The sequence below is a fragment of the Cricetulus griseus genome (assembly GCF_003668045.3).
Source record: "Cricetulus griseus strain 17A/GY chromosome 1 unlocalized genomic scaffold, alternate assembly CriGri-PICRH-1.0 chr1_0, whole genome shotgun sequence".
NCBI lineage: Eukaryota > Metazoa > Chordata > Mammalia > Rodentia > Cricetidae > Cricetulus > Cricetulus griseus.
Genome location: NW_023276806.1, coordinates 29,202,688 through 29,220,097, shown reverse-complemented (window position 1 = coordinate 29,220,097; position 17,410 = coordinate 29,202,688). Strand labels below are relative to the sequence as shown.

The 17,410-nt window shown below is 42.9% G+C and overlaps 1 protein-coding gene across 1 annotated transcript in view; it reads right to left on the bottom strand.

Annotated features, from left to right (window-relative positions):
* Egf (epidermal growth factor) overlaps positions 1-17,410 on the bottom strand; it is a 78,102-nt gene that overhangs the window by 12,410 nt on the left and 48,282 nt on the right. Inside the window, exons 14-21 of the mRNA XM_027395694.2 lie at positions 14,705-14,872; positions 13,569-13,700; positions 10,855-10,974; positions 6,485-6,601; positions 5,286-5,411; positions 2,278-2,400; positions 1,196-1,225; positions 261-405 (exon numbers count right to left, since the gene is read on the bottom strand). Of these exons, the coding sequence (XP_027251495.1) occupies positions 261-405; positions 1,196-1,225; positions 2,278-2,400; positions 5,286-5,411; positions 6,485-6,601; positions 10,855-10,974; positions 13,569-13,700; positions 14,705-14,872 (961 nt within the window). The remainder of the gene's footprint in view (positions 1-260; positions 406-1,195; positions 1,226-2,277; positions 2,401-5,285; positions 5,412-6,484; positions 6,602-10,854; positions 10,975-13,568; positions 13,701-14,704; positions 14,873-17,410) is intronic.

The following is a 17,410-nucleotide window of genomic DNA, read 5'->3' as shown; positions in this document are numbered from 1 at the left end:
CTAGTGTGACTATAGGTGCAACATTTTTATAAATCTAGAATCTGGCTGAAACTAAATTGGTTTTAGTAAATTCCCTACAGATCTGCCTTTTTCATGTTGAATGAGGAACTGAATCGCCAGACAATGCTCATCAAGTTACTTAAGTAAGAAGAAAGTCACCACTTCTGGTAGAAAAACCTCCTCTGTATAAATTTTACAAACTTCCTGAACATCATGAACGACAATGCTCTCTTGTGCCATCAGAAAGACTCTTGACTTACTTGCACGCGTAGCTGTCCACTGCTTCAACATACATGCACACACCGCCATGGAGACAATATCCGTCATGTGACGGTGGGCATCCTGGGTTACTGTTTCTGACCAATTGGCGGCCATCTTCCCCAAGGATAGGGGGTGAGGTAGAGCCTGGAATAGCCAAAGAGTTTCTATGAACAAATTACAGTGGAAGTATCGGGAGCCATAAGTTCCATATTCCTAACCAAGCCTTGTGTCAGTCACCAAGAAGCCAAGCCCGTCTTTGCAGTGACATTTGTTTATGATCTAACAAATAAAGCTTGCCTGAAGACCAGAATGCAAAGCTAGCCACAGTAGTCGGCCATACAGGCCAGGCCGTGGTGGTAAATACCTTTCATCCTAGCACTAGGGAGGAATATAAGATGGAAGCAGACAGGAGCCCAGTGTCTCAGTCTTCAGTCACGCTGAGGACAGGGTCACCCCAGCCTTGGTAGAGGTAAGAGCGCTCGAGTGGCTTGGTGGCTTTGCTTTTCTGATCTTCAGCTTGAACCCAATATCTGTCTCTGGGTTTTTATTATTTGTGCTATACTTCTTTCTCTGGATTTGGGCTACTGGATATAAAATACACTAGAGACAAAGAAAGGAGGGGTCATCCTCAATCTGAAATGGACTGGGGACCCTTTCAGACATTAGACTGTAGCAACTGATGGGAAGAGAGTGTTACAGTAATGAAGGAAAGTCAAAGAGGGGAAGCCTTCTGATTTTGAATAGTTTCCTACTTCTTAAAGGGAAGGCATTGGGGTGTGCACCTGACAAAGAAGTTTTACAGGTTTCTTTGGTCTTTTTTTTTTTTGAGGGGGTCAGGGTCTCTCTGTAGCTTGGGCTGTCCGCAAGCTCGTAGCAATCCCCATGCCTCAGCCTCCCAGCTCCTGGGATTGCAGGCACCAGCCTCTGTACTTACCTTCAATACCTTTTGAATGAAGGAAATTATCTGAGGAAAAATAAAATAAAACAATTCACTATAAAAGCCAGAACCCAGGCAACGAACTTCTCTGCAGAGCTGAGAGGGTAAGAGCTCTGCCCTGGCTGCCAGGGCCTTGGAGAACCCAGTTTCTTTGTGGGGTGCAGATGTCGTGGTTTGTGAAGTGAAAGCCAGTAGTGGTAACTGTTTTAAAGAAACAAAAGCTGGCTGGGTTGCTAATTCACCTCCAGACATGCTGACTTTATAAAGCAATTTAAAAATCCTTGAACGTAATCCTTGAAAACTCCTTGGCGCACGCCTTTAGACCTGCACTAGGGAGGCAGAGGCAGGTGGGTCTCTGTGAGTTTGAAGCCAGTCTGGTCTACAAAGAAGTTCCAGCACTGCCTGGGCTGTTATACAGAAAAGCCTGTCTCGAAATACAACAAACAAACAAACAAACAAAAGTCCTTGAAAGTGATTCTTCTCCCATTACTGCTCCACGCCACTGAAAAGTTGCTAGGGGTTCCCTGTGCTGGGCAACACGGTGCCCTGGCCTGAAGCCCATACTGATGTGCGCTGTATGTGTAAAATACATACCGGATTTTTAAGATTTAGTACCAAAATTTAAGTAGATATAAAATTTTATACAGGTTACCTCTGAAAGTCTTAACATTTGTATGTGCTGGAATAAACAAAATATACTATTACAAGTCCAGTTATAGTCTTGGCCTGCCTAGGCCAGCAAAGTTTTTCCCACAGCCCCTGAAAACAACCAACCAACGGGAAGTAGTCACAGACTTAGTTAAGGAGGACCACCTATACTGAACTGTGAGTAATAGTTATGATGATGATGATGATGATGGTGATGATGATGGTGATGATGATGATGTTGATAGGTTTATTACAGATGCTGTGAAGTTAACAAAGCCTGCATCATCTCCAGCTCTGCTGCCCAGCATCGATTTTGTGATGAAATCCAGCTTTCCAGCCTGATTAAACAGTGCTTTCTAGAATCCCCAAGGCAATCAGGATTTTTCTGAACCAAGCTCCTCCCGGTTGACCTGGACCACCCATCCACCTACCGGGGCAAGGCAGTCCAGGCGCAAATGGGCGGCCCAGGCAAGTGCAGTTGTAACCTCCCTCCGTGTTGGTGCAGTTGGCATTCTCCCCACAGCTGTGCATCCCCTGCTGGCACTCATCAATATCTGTCCGAGGAAGAAGTGAGAAGAGAAAGGGAATGCAGAGACAGGAGCAGGGTTATGGAACCACAAGGTCCAGCAGTCTAGAAGGGGATTTCTTCTAGGTTGTGTGGTGCCTCATGCTCCAGGGCCCTTTGCATTTTAGGGGCACTGCCATGAATGCTGGAAATAAAGATCACACCTATTCAGGGATTCTAGGCTTCTGATATGATTCCCATCCCTCTTGGAAGGAAGACTTGTCCAGGCCAGAGGTCAGGAGAGCACATCCAGCAATCAGCATGTCATATCCTAAAACTCAGACGTCGTTTTTTCAACTAGATGCTCAGCTATTGGCATAAATGACATATCAAATACAACACTTTCCTAAACACAAGTATGAGTTATATAAATGAGCCCTCCATTAGCCCTGCTGCCAGCCTTTGTCCTTCTCAGCTAGGTCTTCTCATGTCTGAACTAAATTACTATAAGGAGAGCTGCCTTGCTGTATTCCAGCATCCCATGTCTCCTCTAGGCCACTCCCAAACGCAAGAGTCTCCCTAGATCACACAGTGGTGAGCTCACAACTGTGCCTGCCACTTTAGGGACATGCCAGAGGCTTTTCTGTTACCTACAGCTGTGCTGTCCAGTACTGCAAGACGTTTCCTGTGGGAGTACTGGCTCTCTAAATGTGTCTAGCCCTCTAATCCATGCCATGCTGCCTTAAAGTACGCACCAGAGTTTTATGTTTTCATATGCAAGTTAAAGCATAAACATCTAAAATACTGATTGCATAGTAAAATGTTACTATTTTTGATATATTAGAACACATACAATGTACGATTAAAATTAGTGTCACCTGCTTCCTTTTAATGTTCATAAAACAGCAGCTAGAAAGCTTAAGAAAGGGCTGATTCAGGGAAGTAAATAGCTACAACAGCCCCTCTCAGACTTCTGCTAATAGTAGGGACTGAAACACCTCTCCAAATCTTTCTGTCCTGACGCCCTAGCTCCCAGTGGACTGTATCTGAGACATCATTTGTAAGGAGCTGTCTAAGGTTAAACAAGAACAGTAGGAGGGTGTCCTGTTGGATCTGTGTCCTTCACAGAGGAAGGAGCACCAGGGTTCCTGTACACCACAGAGGAAAGACCATGAGGTTGCAGCAAGAAGGTAGCTTCTGTGAGCCAAAAATGGCCCATTCATCAGAACCACCCCTATTGTCCTGTCCAATTTTATGTCAACTTGACACAGGCTAGAGTCATTTGAGAGGAAGGAGCCACAGTTAAGAAATGCATCCATAAGACTGGGCTGTAGGCAAGCCTGTAGAGCATTTTCTTAATTGGCTATTGATATGGGCTGGTAGGCTGGTGGTCCTGGGTTAAGAAAAGAGGCCGATGGGAGGCAGAGGCAAGCAGATCTCTGTGAGTTCTAGGCCAGCCTAGGCTCCAAAGCTACACAGAGAAACCCTGTCTCAAAAAAAAAAAAAAAAAAAAAAAAAGGTGAACAAACCAATAGGCAGCATGGCCTCTGCATCAGCTCCTGTCTCTAGGTTCCTGCCTCGTTTGAGTTCCTGCACTGATTTCCTTCCATGATGGACTGTTACCTGGAAATGTAAACTGAAATAAACCCTTTCTTCTCCAAGTTGCTTTGGCCATGGTGTTTCATCTCAGCAATAGTAACACTAATTAAAACACCTACTTATCAAACACATACACACACACACACACACACACACACACACACACACACACTGAGGTACAATGATAGAAAACACAAGCATATCTATGGCTTCTATGGTCCTGAAGACCCCAAGGAGCTAGGCAAGAAAGGGCCATGACACCCTTTGGCGTATCTGATAGGAGATAGGTTAGTGACAGAGGGAATCTAGAGTCTATAAAGAATTTAAGTCTCTGAGAAAATATACCTTCTTTTCTCTTCAAAAGAAATGAAATATGACGTCTATTTGGCCCAAATATCTGTGAGCCTGCTTAATTAGTGCCGTGACATTTTCCTGACTGCCTGCCAAATGTGTGCTTAAAGGTGTGTTTTCAGATGTCTGTGGGCTGCACAGACCGAATCTGATAACGTCTGGCTTAAGCCAACCAGATCCACAAATGGACAGTCATGACCTTCACAATGGAGAGAAAACACCATCACTTGAGTTTCTTATCAGGCATCTGCCCTTCGCTGTTTGTTTTCAGAAGGAAAAGAAAAGCCCAGAAGAGGAGCCAGGAAGCCCTGGGAAAATGGCTAAGCACTGTACTGGGTGTGGGTGGCCTAGGGCAGGCCTCCACTTGTGCAGTGATGCTGACACCTGGGGCAGCACAAGACATCCACAGGGTGAACTCCCAGCCCACAGCCCCACCCAGCCCTTGGCAGAGGAGAGTGGTTATGAAAGGGCTTTCAATCATTCTGAACTTGCAGTGAAATGTCAGTGCTAGAAGCTCTCTTCTATTGAACTAGTAAGAAACACCCTACGCCTGCCTGGGAGCCACCGGTCCTTTTGTTTATGCACACAGTGACTCCCAACACACCCACACCACCTCTGCATTTCACTGAAGTCCAGTTGCCACACTCAGTGACAAAGAAGTGCTGCCCAGCTGCCCACTGATGGCCTCCAACACAGCACTGATGAGCCTCCATCCCTCAAACCCCAGAGAAGGAACCAAAGAAGAAAAAGAGGCAGACGACCTCCTCAGGCAGCTTGGCTTGTGCATTGTGGCCAAGAGACTGTTTACCGAGACCTAAACTACATCTGTCTGAACAGGTCACACAACGTCTCTTTTATTCTTGACATGTGTCTCTCTCCAAGTGTATCCTGCCTTTCTCTTGGCCCACAGCAACCACAACTTCTGATGACTCTCTCTAGCTTGGCTCCTCCCCCTCCCTTGTCCATTGGCACCTGTGCGCTCACCGAAACAGTCGGTCCCATCTCCTTCATAGCCTTCAGAGCACCTGCAGACATAGCCACCTTCGGTGTTAATACACTCGGATGACGTGGTAGGACAGCTTGCGCTACCCAGCGCGCATTCATCTATATCTGTGGGGGAAATTATGGACACAGGAAATGTTTACGCCAGCAATGGTTTTCAACCCGTGGGTCATGACCCCCAACAGGGGTTCACTTCAGATATCCTGCATATCAGATATTTACATTACAATTCGTAAGAGTAGCAAAATTACAGTTAGGAAGTATCGATGAAAAATTTTATGGTGGGGGGGGCGCCATAACACGATGAACTGTACTAAAGGGTCACAGCATTAGAAAGGTTGAGAGCCACTGGTTTAGGCAATCCTGGAAATAAATAACAGGAATATAAGAAACACTAAACCTTTGTGTAGTCAATCACTTGACTGCTAACAGGTACTGTTAGTGAATAAAATGCAGACCCTACATTTTAGATGTGAATTTCATTTCTTAATTCTTTTTTATGAAGTTCTCACCTGTCCAAATAGCTAGGTACGTCTAAGTAAATTACTTTCTGCCACAATTCCAGGTGACAAGGACTAACATTTTCCCAGTTATCACCAACTTACAACTTGAGGCTATCAATATAAAATCTAAATCTATCAGTCATAATCTATTTGTTTTACTAAGACATATATACTAGCTTTTTTGGAGGAAAATGTTCTATTTTTGTGATTTTATAAGTTTGACTTGAGCTCAAATTCATGCTTCTTACTGTCAACTTCATTTTTTGCATAATTTTAATACAACATCAGTATAATAAGAGGTAGCAGTATTTGTAAATGTGCTTATATAGTTCATTATCTGTGCATACAATACTTTTTTTTCTAACATCAAATAATTCATTTAAACCTTTAAACCTACTGATTCCTTAAACCATTGTGGAGGGTTTTTTTTTTTTTTTTTTTTTTTTTTTTTGAGACAGGTTTTCTTCTCTGTGTAGCTTTGGAGTCTATCCTGGAACTCTGTAGACCAGGCTGGCCTCGAACTCACAGAGATCCACCTGCCTCTGACTCCTGAGTGCTGGGATTAAAGGCGTGCACCACCAACGCCCGGCTCCTGGTGGAGATTTTTAGTCAGTAAAAGCAAACGAATTGTTGTGGTTCACTATTTTCCAAATTTGTGTATTTGACTTTTGCTCTTACCAGAACACAGGTTTCCATGCCCAGCAAATCCTTCCAAACACTGACACACAGCAGTCTCTCCCTCTGAAACACAGAGAGCATGCCTGCCACATGCCCCAGGGCCACAATCATCTTGATCTGCAAACGCAAAAAATCCCATACAATTATTGCCAGTCTTCAGAAAAGAAAGGGGACCTCGATGTGCTGGACAGAACATCCCAGCATGTCCTGAAGTTCAAGTCTGGGCTAGCCTCCAAACAGAAAGAACTGGTTAGGTCTGTCCACCGTATCTGTTTTACTAGGTTCACAAGATACATCTCCCTGCTTCCATGTGCCACCCAACCTTCAGTCGCATTTCCTGTGTGCTTGCTAGTTTTGCTTTGCTTCTGATTTGTTGGTTGTGGTTTTGTTGCTGTTCTGGCTAGTAGCAAGTAGCCAAGGCTGGCCCTAACATGAGACCCTCCTGCCTCATTCTCCCACATGCTGAGCTAAACCTGAATCTTAAAGAACCATTTGGTGTTCAGAGAGCTCTGTGTGGAACTTGTTTATAATTAAAGACATCTGGACATTTGAACTACTAGCAGTGCTTAAAATAGACTCCAATTTCAAGTGGATTTTACTTAAAAATTCCCAACGATTGTGACATACAAAAGGCCCATCTATTCTTCTCCCGAAACACAGACTTGTATGTAGCAAGCAGATCTGTTTATGGCAAAGAGATTGACTCACACAAGGATTTATTATCAATTTACTAATATCACATTTCATATCTAATAGGATATATGTCTCAGTATGTGCTTATTATCAAGATTTATGCACTGACTTGTAAGCCTCCTGGCACTTCTGCAAAGTCACAAACCATACAAGTCAAATGCTGTAAAGGGATCACTTCATTTCATACTCCATTGAAATGCAAATGCCCCAGGGGACAGAGTAACTTGTCAAGCAACAGACATGAGCAAGTTTTTCTTTGTTTCTTGCCTTTCTGTTCTAACGACTTGTGCATATAATCACTCCCCAAATCCCACCCACCGCCTCCTTTTCTGAGTTGGGATATCTGACATACCAGTCTATGAACTGTCAGAGCTCTGGTCACTGGGAAGTTTGTTCACAATGTACAGGAGACATAAAACGAAGCCTACTGAGCTTGTTTGTAAATCAAAGGTTACACTTTCTAAGCTGGATTCGGGTCCCATGTGACTGCAGACACTAGGGTAATTACGTTTTTTGTGTTTCATATGCTCAGCTACTTCACCAGGATTTCTCCTGTGTGAAGACGTGCCTTTCACGATTGCTTGGTCACTCCCTGTCACTCACAACTCAAGATGGGTACATTCAAATATTTAGTTCCCAAATCACAAGGCTGCTGAGAGCAGGAGTGAACAGTATCCAAATCACGACAAACATTTGAAACCACTGTAAAATCATCCAAAATTAGAATATGGTTCAGGACTTTTGCAAACCTTGAGTCACTTTCATGATGGAAAGCAACAGACATGCAGTAGGAGGCATGGGCTACAACCAGAGTTCTTTCTGTGACAGGCTAGCTGTAGACATGGTGGCAATGTTGACCTTTCTGTAAGGGATGTTGTAGAATCCAAGGGAAAGGTGACAGTCTAAAACATTCTCTGAAAATTAAAATTTACTACACATATCTAAATAAAGATGGTAAAAAATGGGCATAGTCAGGGTTGTAGACTTGACTCCATGACTAATAGCACTTGCCGCCCTTCCAGAGGACCATGGTTTGATCTGCATACCCATAAGGCTGTGCACAGACATCTGTAACCCAGTCTCAGAGGATCTGAGGACCAGGTACCCATGCGGTGCACAGACACACATGTAGGAATACAGCCATACACATAAGTAACTAAGACATTTTAATAATTAAAAAGAAAGGCCTAGCAATAGCGTAATAATTAGGATTGAGGGTGTAGCCCAGTGGTCCCAGTATGTGTAAAATCATGGGTTTAAGCATCAGCACTTAAAATACAAAGCCCCAAACACCAGAAGCAGCTCTGGGAACTAAACTGTAAAAATAAAATTCACTCAGAAATGTCTAATGTGTGTCCAGATCCTACTGAGTGATAAAAATGCAGTAGCGCAGGATGCAGATAAGGGCTCTGCTGGCTTGCATTATTGTTAAAGGCTAAGTGAATACAAAGTCAAACACAGACTACTATGTAAGTCCTCACAAGTCTGATTGCATCGTCACTCCTGGCCCCCACCAGCCATCAGTGCACTCTTTGTCATGTACCTTCATCTGGCAATCTCTCTTAAGTATGCTAGAATATGCCCTATGAGCATGTATGGATCCCTGGTGAGTCTGGAAGGGGGTCTCCAGCCCACTAACATCGATTGATAATGCTTTATTTAATTAGACAGCTTATTCATTCTCACATTAAGCTGTGACCATGCAGGTTGAGACTATTTAGCATGTCCCGGTATTGCCAGCACTTGGGTGTATGGCCAAAAAAATAGTCCAATAAACATACTTCTAGCGCAACAAATTTTTTTGGCATTTCATATTTTAACATTGGTTATTTGATCATACTTTCTTTTTTAAAACATTCAAATATTTACTTTTGTGTGTTCCTCTCTCTCTCTCTCTCTCTCTCTCTCTCTCTCTCTCTCTCTCTCTGTGTGTGTGTGTGTGTGTGTGTGTGTGTGTGTGTGTGTGTGTGTGCATGTAGGTGTGTGGAGGCCAGAAGTCCATGCTAGGTTCCTTCCTCAATTGTGTTCTACCTGATTTTTTGAATGTCTCTCAATATACATGGGCTTGCTAATTCAAACTGGCTGGCTAGCAGACCCCAGGGACCTTCCTGTATCCACATTCCCAGTTCTAGGATGACAAGTGCAAGCTACCATGCCCTTTTTTGTGAGTCCTAACTCCTCAGGTCCTCATGTTTGTATAGCAAGCACTTTACCAACTGAATCATCTCTCTGGTTCTATGTAACATAATTTTCAAAATCTTTCATCACCAATTAATACACCTCCGTCTCAGTTTTTACATCTATAAAAAATAGGACATACATGAATCAAAATTTTAAAACACAATTAAAAACATGGTAAATATTAAAAGTTCATCCAAATATTAATTATCATCATCACTAAAGATGATGATATACTACCAAAACCCACACTGGTGGAGCTTGTAATCTTTGAGCCCTGTACATCTATCTGCTCTTCAGACTATGACAGTCAGAGAAAGACATTCCTAAATGCCCTCACTGAGTTTTCAAACACTTTTGTTTTGCTTTTTTTTTTTTTTTTTTTTTTTTTTTGGTTTTTCAAGACAGGATTTCTCTGTGTAGCTTTTGGAGCCTATTCTGTCACTGGCTCTGGAGACCAGGCTGGCCTTGAACTCAAAGAGATACGCCTGCCTCTGCCACCTGAGTGCTGGGATTAAAGGCAAGTGCTATCATTGCCTGGCAGTTTTCAAACTACAGACATTATGTTAAAATGTTACTCAAGGGGCCGAGGAGATGTCTCAGTAGCAGCCTCTCTGTGACCCTAGTACTTGAAAAATGGAGAAGGGATTTTCTGGAACAAGCTACGGGTTCAGGAGACCCTGTCTTAATATATAAAGTGGAAAGTGTAAAAGAAGACAACTGACATTAGCTTCTAGCCTCACACATACACATAAAATGTACACACACAAGCAAACATGCAAACAAACATACTACATATACAAACACATGGAGAATAAAATAGAAATTTTACCATATATATATAATATATATATATTATATATATATATATATATATATATGAAATATATGAATTAAATGTTTCAGAGTCAAAATGAGCCACAGTGAGTGAAGGGAAGTGATCTGGGAAGACAGGACGAGTTTGCAGTAGCTCTAGGGCTCATCTGAAAACTACTTGCCTTATGAGTAAACACAGAACAGATTAGACTCAGGTTCCCTAAATTTGTTACATATTGAACAAACCATTTGACATTCTGCTGATAAATTTGCAACATAGACAAGGAATTCTAACATCTTCAGTTTATGGAGTTCTGGCAGTAATTAAAGCAACCAATTAATATTGCTCATCAATTGCTATCAAGTTTTCACAATGGCTAGATAGAGCAAGTACCACCAATAGGAGGTATGGGTCAGGAAACACTTAAGTCTCTTCTATCCTAATTGTCACCTCTGTTTTCAATCACATGTCAAAAGGGTTCAGCCTTGGGGCTCTCAACATGTGCAGTCCAAGTCTAAGCCAAAGGGGCTGCATGCTTTTCAGAAGAGGAGGGCCCAAGTCTGAGGTTGGGATACAGTAGACTTAGCCAATGTTGTATTAGGGAATGCAAGCACTGAACTTCTTATTGGGAGAATGGGAGCTGTTAGACCCAAAGCTATGTGGGAGAACTCACAGTTCATACCTGACACCATGACTTCAGCCACTAATGTGTGCTGGGATTCTGTACTGGTATCTTCCGGTGCTTCAGCCTTAGTTAAGTTGTCCAATGGTGTTGCTTCTTTATTTAGCTCAGTGTTATCACCTGTGGGACAAAAGGCTCTATCAGTTAGGCTTTTCCATTTCAAGGAAAGGCTGATTTAATTTACATTGATAGTGGTTCATTGGCTATGAATTCAGACTCGCTTTAATAAGACTGAGGGAAATGGGCAGGGTTTGGTGGGACCAATGGGGAGAAGCATGGGGCTCTTTTGGATAAAGGACAATGCTCACATGTCATCACATATCAAATTCCTTCTGAATACAATCAGCTCAGAACTACATGACATCATATATGAGACTCCTTTTGAATACAGTCAGCTCAGAATCACATGTCACCACATATCAGACTCTTTCTGGATACAATCAGGTCAGAACCACAGGCCACAATAACAGCATCTCTCCTCTACCTGTCTTTTTGTTTGTTTGTTTTTGGTCTTTGGTTTTTGGTTTTTCTCTGGGGTTTCTCTGTGTAACTACCTTAGCTGTCCTGTAACTTCCTTTGTTGACCAGGCTGGCTACAAACTCACAAACATCCACCTGCCTCTGCCTCCCAAGTGCTGGATTAAAGGCATGCGCCACCACCCGGCTGCCAACCTGTCTTGTATTAGCTCCTCCCTTTGTCCTGCTTTTGTATTTCTAATAGCCGGATTTAACTGTATTTTTAAAGTTGGTGTGTATAACAAGTCCTATAGTAACACTCATGGTTCAGTGCCCCCAGAGAGGAGGAGATGGAGTCCCCAAGGCAGCACTTTGCTCAGTTGTGCCATATAGACCCCTGGGTCCCACTGCAAAGGATCTGAAGCATCAGGGCTCGGTGCACCACAGTAGAAAGTTACTATTTCTTCCATGTGCACATTGATATTGAGATGGCAAGGCAGTGGTGCGGGGTGGGGGTGGGGGGGGCGCAGGTGCTATATAGCTCAAGCAAAGGGAATGACACCAATGTTCACCAGGATCTGAGGCCTCCACTACCCACTCTATGCCCTCACAGTAAAAACCAAAGTGTAATACAGCAAGTACTGCTGATTTTTAGACCCCTTAGCCATTAACTCTGGAACTTTCCTACCCTATATAGTAAAATGAATAACACACATTATTCCTTCTGAAGTTATAACAGTTGCCTGGAGAAGCATGAAAGTCACTTTTGAGTTGTGAGTTGAAATCTTCCCTTTCTCCATTCAACATGATTAATCGAAAAGAATGATGGACAGCAAATCATGGGTAACTGGCTAGACTTTCCTCGGAAATTAATGAGTTGAGCCTGCCACTTCCAAAAGAAACAGCAGGTAGCATCTGTTTCACAGGTCAGATTCCTCATCACAGGTAAGTTTTAAGAAACTAGGAACTGGGCAGTTCTGACAGCCAAAGAACAATATTCCCCCAAAAGGTGTCAGATGGTAACTCCTTTCAATGGGCTGTTAAGTGACACTCCCCGCCCCACCCTCCGCCTTTCCAACTTCCAGCCTCTCAGAGGTCATGTGTGCTTCACAACCTTCCACCAAAACAACACAGAAGTGGACACGATACTCCAGGGCTGTCTGTTCTGCTAGACTTAAAGACAGAAATGTAAAACAATGCCTCTCTTCTCACTATATATTTTTGTGTTAGAAAATATATAGCTATTATTATAAAATATGCTATGCTGAGAAATATTAGGTTTGTTATTAATATCATTGAAATTAAGATGAAAAATTTCAGTATCCTAAGAACTAACAAACAGTTCACATATACAAAAACCCTTTGGGGATCTTAAAAAGCCTTTTAAGAGCATAAAGGAGTTCTGAATCCAAGAGGTATGAAACTGCTATCCTAAGGCAACAGATTAATAGGGGAAAATGTCTGAGAACTCAATATCCAGCTCCATTCCATGAACAGAGCAATCCATTCACTGTTACCAACCTGTCACTTAACTTATATTTATACCATGTGTACCAAATCATTATGCACTTTTTAAAAAAGGCTTAACAAAATATAAATTATCCTTGGCACATTTTTGAGAGGAAGACACCAAAAGATGACTCCAGATATGCCTAGTTTGGGCATGCACTGAGGGCAGAAAGGTTATATGTCAGGCAGGGCTCTCTCTCTCTCTCTCTCTCTCTCTCTCTCTCTCTCTCTCTCTCTCTCTTTCATCACTTGTAAAGAAGAGGATCAGAAGCTGTCTCATTATGTACCTTCTATACTTGTTTGATACTGTAAAGTTATTTCTATGAAGGACTCAAGTTTTCCTATTAAGACTATAGTGTGGCGAGGAGATTGCCTTTCAGAACCCCTAAAATTAAGAACACAACATTTCTAAACAAACTGTCTCTAAACATTGTTATGAGGTAGCACAATCCAGACATTTATTTCTAAGGCCCAGCACACCCCGCTACAAATAGGGGAGAGTGTGAAGCTCAAAGCCTCTAAATTAGAAGTCAATCTAATTTAGTCTATAATAAGGAACAACAACAAAAACCTCACTTGGGGAGGGGTGAAGAAACCCAGACACACCCAGCATTCCTGGAGACATGGGAGCACTTAATAATACAAAACATTACAAACATCAAAAGCAGAAGCATGGAAGCCCCACTGTATGGAGCCTGGGTGAGGTAATTCAGCTGCACAGTATGCTGTTACCAGCCAGTGTGTAATTACCCTTCTGAGCAAGGCACGTTTTCCCATCCCGGGCTTTCACAAAACCTCCACGACACAAACACTGAGCAGTTCCGAAGCTCTCTTGGCAGATATGTTCACAGCCACCATTCTTGTGTAGGCAGGGATCTGCACCTAACAGAGAGTAAAGAGAATGTGTGGATGGGTCTGGAGAAGTCAAGGGTGTTGCTGACGCAAATCAAAGGCATCTTCAGTGAGAACTCAGCCATTCTAAATGGAAGGGGTGCCTAGAACTCTCTCACAGGAGTTCCTGCAAGGAGGCCCTGATTCTAAGACATCTCAGCTTATGAGTAGTGCTGAGCACAGTCAGTAGTCCAGCTTAGTAGTTAGCCAGGCGTGATTCCCATTTCCTGATCCATGATCTAGTCAAACTCATAGAGATCTTCAGGAAGAAGAGCTGCTGGAGAGAGCTGGATGACTGACCCTTGGCTTGCTACTGGCTGCTGCTCACTGCCTGGCATGTGGGGGTGAGGGGAGCCCAAGTATGGGTAGAAGTTTCCACTGCAAAAATCTAAGTTGTCTGAATCAATAACTATTAACATATCAATTGTTTCTATTTGGTACTAAGAATTCCAACTGGGACTTGCTTTCAACTGGGTTGTTTATACTTTATGGTAATCTATATCTATTTCTAGTATCATATCCATCTATCTATCTATTTATCTATTTTTTCTTTCCATCATCTATCTATAACTACCTATATTGATATTTATATCTATTTATATAACTATTTATTATATTTCTATATCTATTATCTATGAATCATATCTATCATCTATCCACTATGAAAAGAATCTAAGTTGCTTATCCTTATTTCTGTAAGCCAAGCATCTTTGAAATGCAGCAAGTAAGTAAAATGGAGCAAGGGGAGGAGTGTGGCTGGTGGGATAAAGCCCAGCTGACTAAAATCACCATATTAGGGATGAAGCACAAATTACCAAACTACCAAGCTTGTCTGGGTTGATTCAAACAATGCCCAAATCTCAGAAAATTTTAGCATTTATGAAGACAGATTAAAAAAAATCACAAAATCCCCTCCACCCCCACTGCCTGCTACCATTGGTTATCACCGCCACAGTCTCCGGTGCAGGAGGGCCTGTGGGACTTTTCCAGTGTACCTGGTTTTGCCAATGGATGGACCACAACCAGTGACGAGGGCTTCAGCATGCTGCCTTGGAGACGTACCCTATTTTGGCCAGTCCTCTTGTTCACCCTTATTACCGATGGGATAGCCCAATCCGAGAACCACACATGATCCTCAAACACGGCTACAGCAAATGGGTGACCTGGAAGCAATTAAAAGCCCACTCAGTACAGATAGGTTCCCTTCACAAGGGGCATTTATAAGGGGACAAAGCTCAGAACCACTACACTACATCATGGTGGCTGCTGACCTACAAGGTCAGTACCAATAACAGTACCAATGAGGAAGCTAATGAAGGGATGGTCTGTGCTCATCTGCCAGAGACTGAACTTGAGTGTGTTTCCTGCTGTTCCTTGGTCTGGGTTCCCCTGTCACGTGAATGGCTGTCGTGAACAGTAGAATAATTTAGGTGACTGAATAACTGTTATTCGAAATTGCCATCTCCATCACCGTATTCCCGAATTCATCTCCATCACTGGATTCCCAAGTTCCTGACTCCTGGCTGCTCTCTATTCTTTTGTTTGTTTGTTTGGTTGGTTTTTCGAGACAGGGTTTCTCTGTGTAGCTTTGGAGGCTGTCCTGGCACTCGCTCTGTAGACCAGGCTGGCCTCGAACTCACAGAGATCCGGCTGCCTCTGCCTCCTGAGTGCTGGGATTAAAGGGGTGCGCCACCAACGCCTGGTCTGCTCTCTATTCTTATACATCATCCTTCCTTACTTCTCCCAGGCCTACACTGCCAAGAGTGATCCTGCCTCTGCATGTCCACCGTCCTTCCCGAGCTCAGCTTCTTGGCATCCCACCTCTGTAGCAACGGCTTCCTCCCCTTATCGCAATGGCCTGTCTCTTCCCTGCTGCACTGAAGGGAGTTTCCATTTCCATAGTTCCCATTGACCATCCACTAGGCTGCCTTCTGAGCCCTCCTCAACCAAAACCCCCTCTGCAGGCCCCTGGAACTGCTGTGAGCAGGGGTTCGAGCACAGGCAAATGCCACACACTGTCTCAAGCAGTTAGACACCAGAGTGAAGGAGACACATTCGGAAGCTTTGGCAGCTTTCACCACACCTCCTCACGCTCACCAGACAACGAATTTGGAGAAGTGAAGCGAATGTCTCCCCCGTGTGGTGGAAAACTCAAATTACTTGTCATGGCCGTGGAGAGTGTCCTCCACTCTACCACTACCAACCAGCCCCATGAGAGCACAAGGTGGAATCGGACTTCTCAGGGGCTAAGGGGAAGTTTGCACAGAGTTTCAGATTTTCAGAATGCAAGAATTCCAGAGATTGGTTACACAGCAGTATGTGAGTAAGTAGCCCTGCTGGACAGTACATGGAGGCTAAGGTGGTAAATTTTGTGTATGTGTCTTCTAAGCACAATAAAAAGAACAGCAGTCATGTAAAGGAAATTCCCATGCTGCTGCATTTATAGTTTTACTCTGGGGAGAAGGACTAGAGACTGCAATGGACGCTGCCTACTCTGGATCACCTCGAGCAAGTGGCGATGCCCAGCTATTTGTCCTTAGTATAATGTCCCGCAGTTTGTCCATTTGAACCATGTGTTAGAATTAGATGTTTCAACAAACACATTGAACACAATCTCCCTTATCTCAAGGCAAAGAGACACAACTAATTGCACTTCAACTAAAGATGAATTCATTCAATCTTTTCTTTAAAAATTCTGAATTGTTGGGGCTGGTCAAGAGCACTGGCTACTAAAACAAGGATTCAGGTTAGAATCTCAGTACCAACATGGCACATCAAACTGTCTGTAATTCTAGTTCCATAGGATACAAGGCCCTCTTCTGGCCCACCATGGGCACCAGGCACCATATGGGCATTTAGTGCTATGAACTTTCCTCTTAGCACTGCTTTCAAAGTATCCCATAGTTGTATGGGTATGGGTATGTTGTGTCTTCATTCTCATTGAATTCTAGGAAGTCTTTAATTTCTATTTTTATTTCTTCCTTGACTCAGCAATGGTTCAATTGCTCATTATTTAATTTCTATGAGTTTGTAGGTTTTCTGCAATTTGTGTTGTTGTTGAATTTTAACTTTAAAGCATGGTGGTCTGATAAGATACAGGGGGTTGGAGAATAGTCACACTAGAGAATTAACATCACAACTGAAAGCTCTAGAACAAAAGGAAGCAAACTCTCCCCAGAGGAGTAGACTCCAGGAAATAATCAAACTGAGGGCTGAAATCAATAAAGTAGAAACTAGGAAAACACCACAAAGACTCAATGAAACAAAGAGTTGGTTTTTCGAGAAAATCAACAAGATAGACAAACCTTTATCCAAGCTAATAAAAAGGCAGAGAGAGAGCATGCTAATGAAAAAAATCAGAAATGAAAAGAGGGACATAAAAAACGGACACTGAAGAAATCCAGAGAATCATCAGGGCATACTTTGAAGACCTGTACTCCACAAAATTCAAAAATCTAAAGGAAATGGACCATTTTCTGGATAGATATCACTTACCAAATTAAATCAAGAACAGATAAGCAAGTTAAACAGACCTATAATCCCTAATGAAATAGAAGCAGTCATCAAAAATCTACCAACCAAAAAAAGCCCAGGCCCAGATGGATTCACTGAAGAATTCTACCAGAAATTCAAAGGAGAGCTAATACCAGTATTCCTCAAATTGTTTCACACAATAGAAGCAGAAGCAACATTGCCAAGCT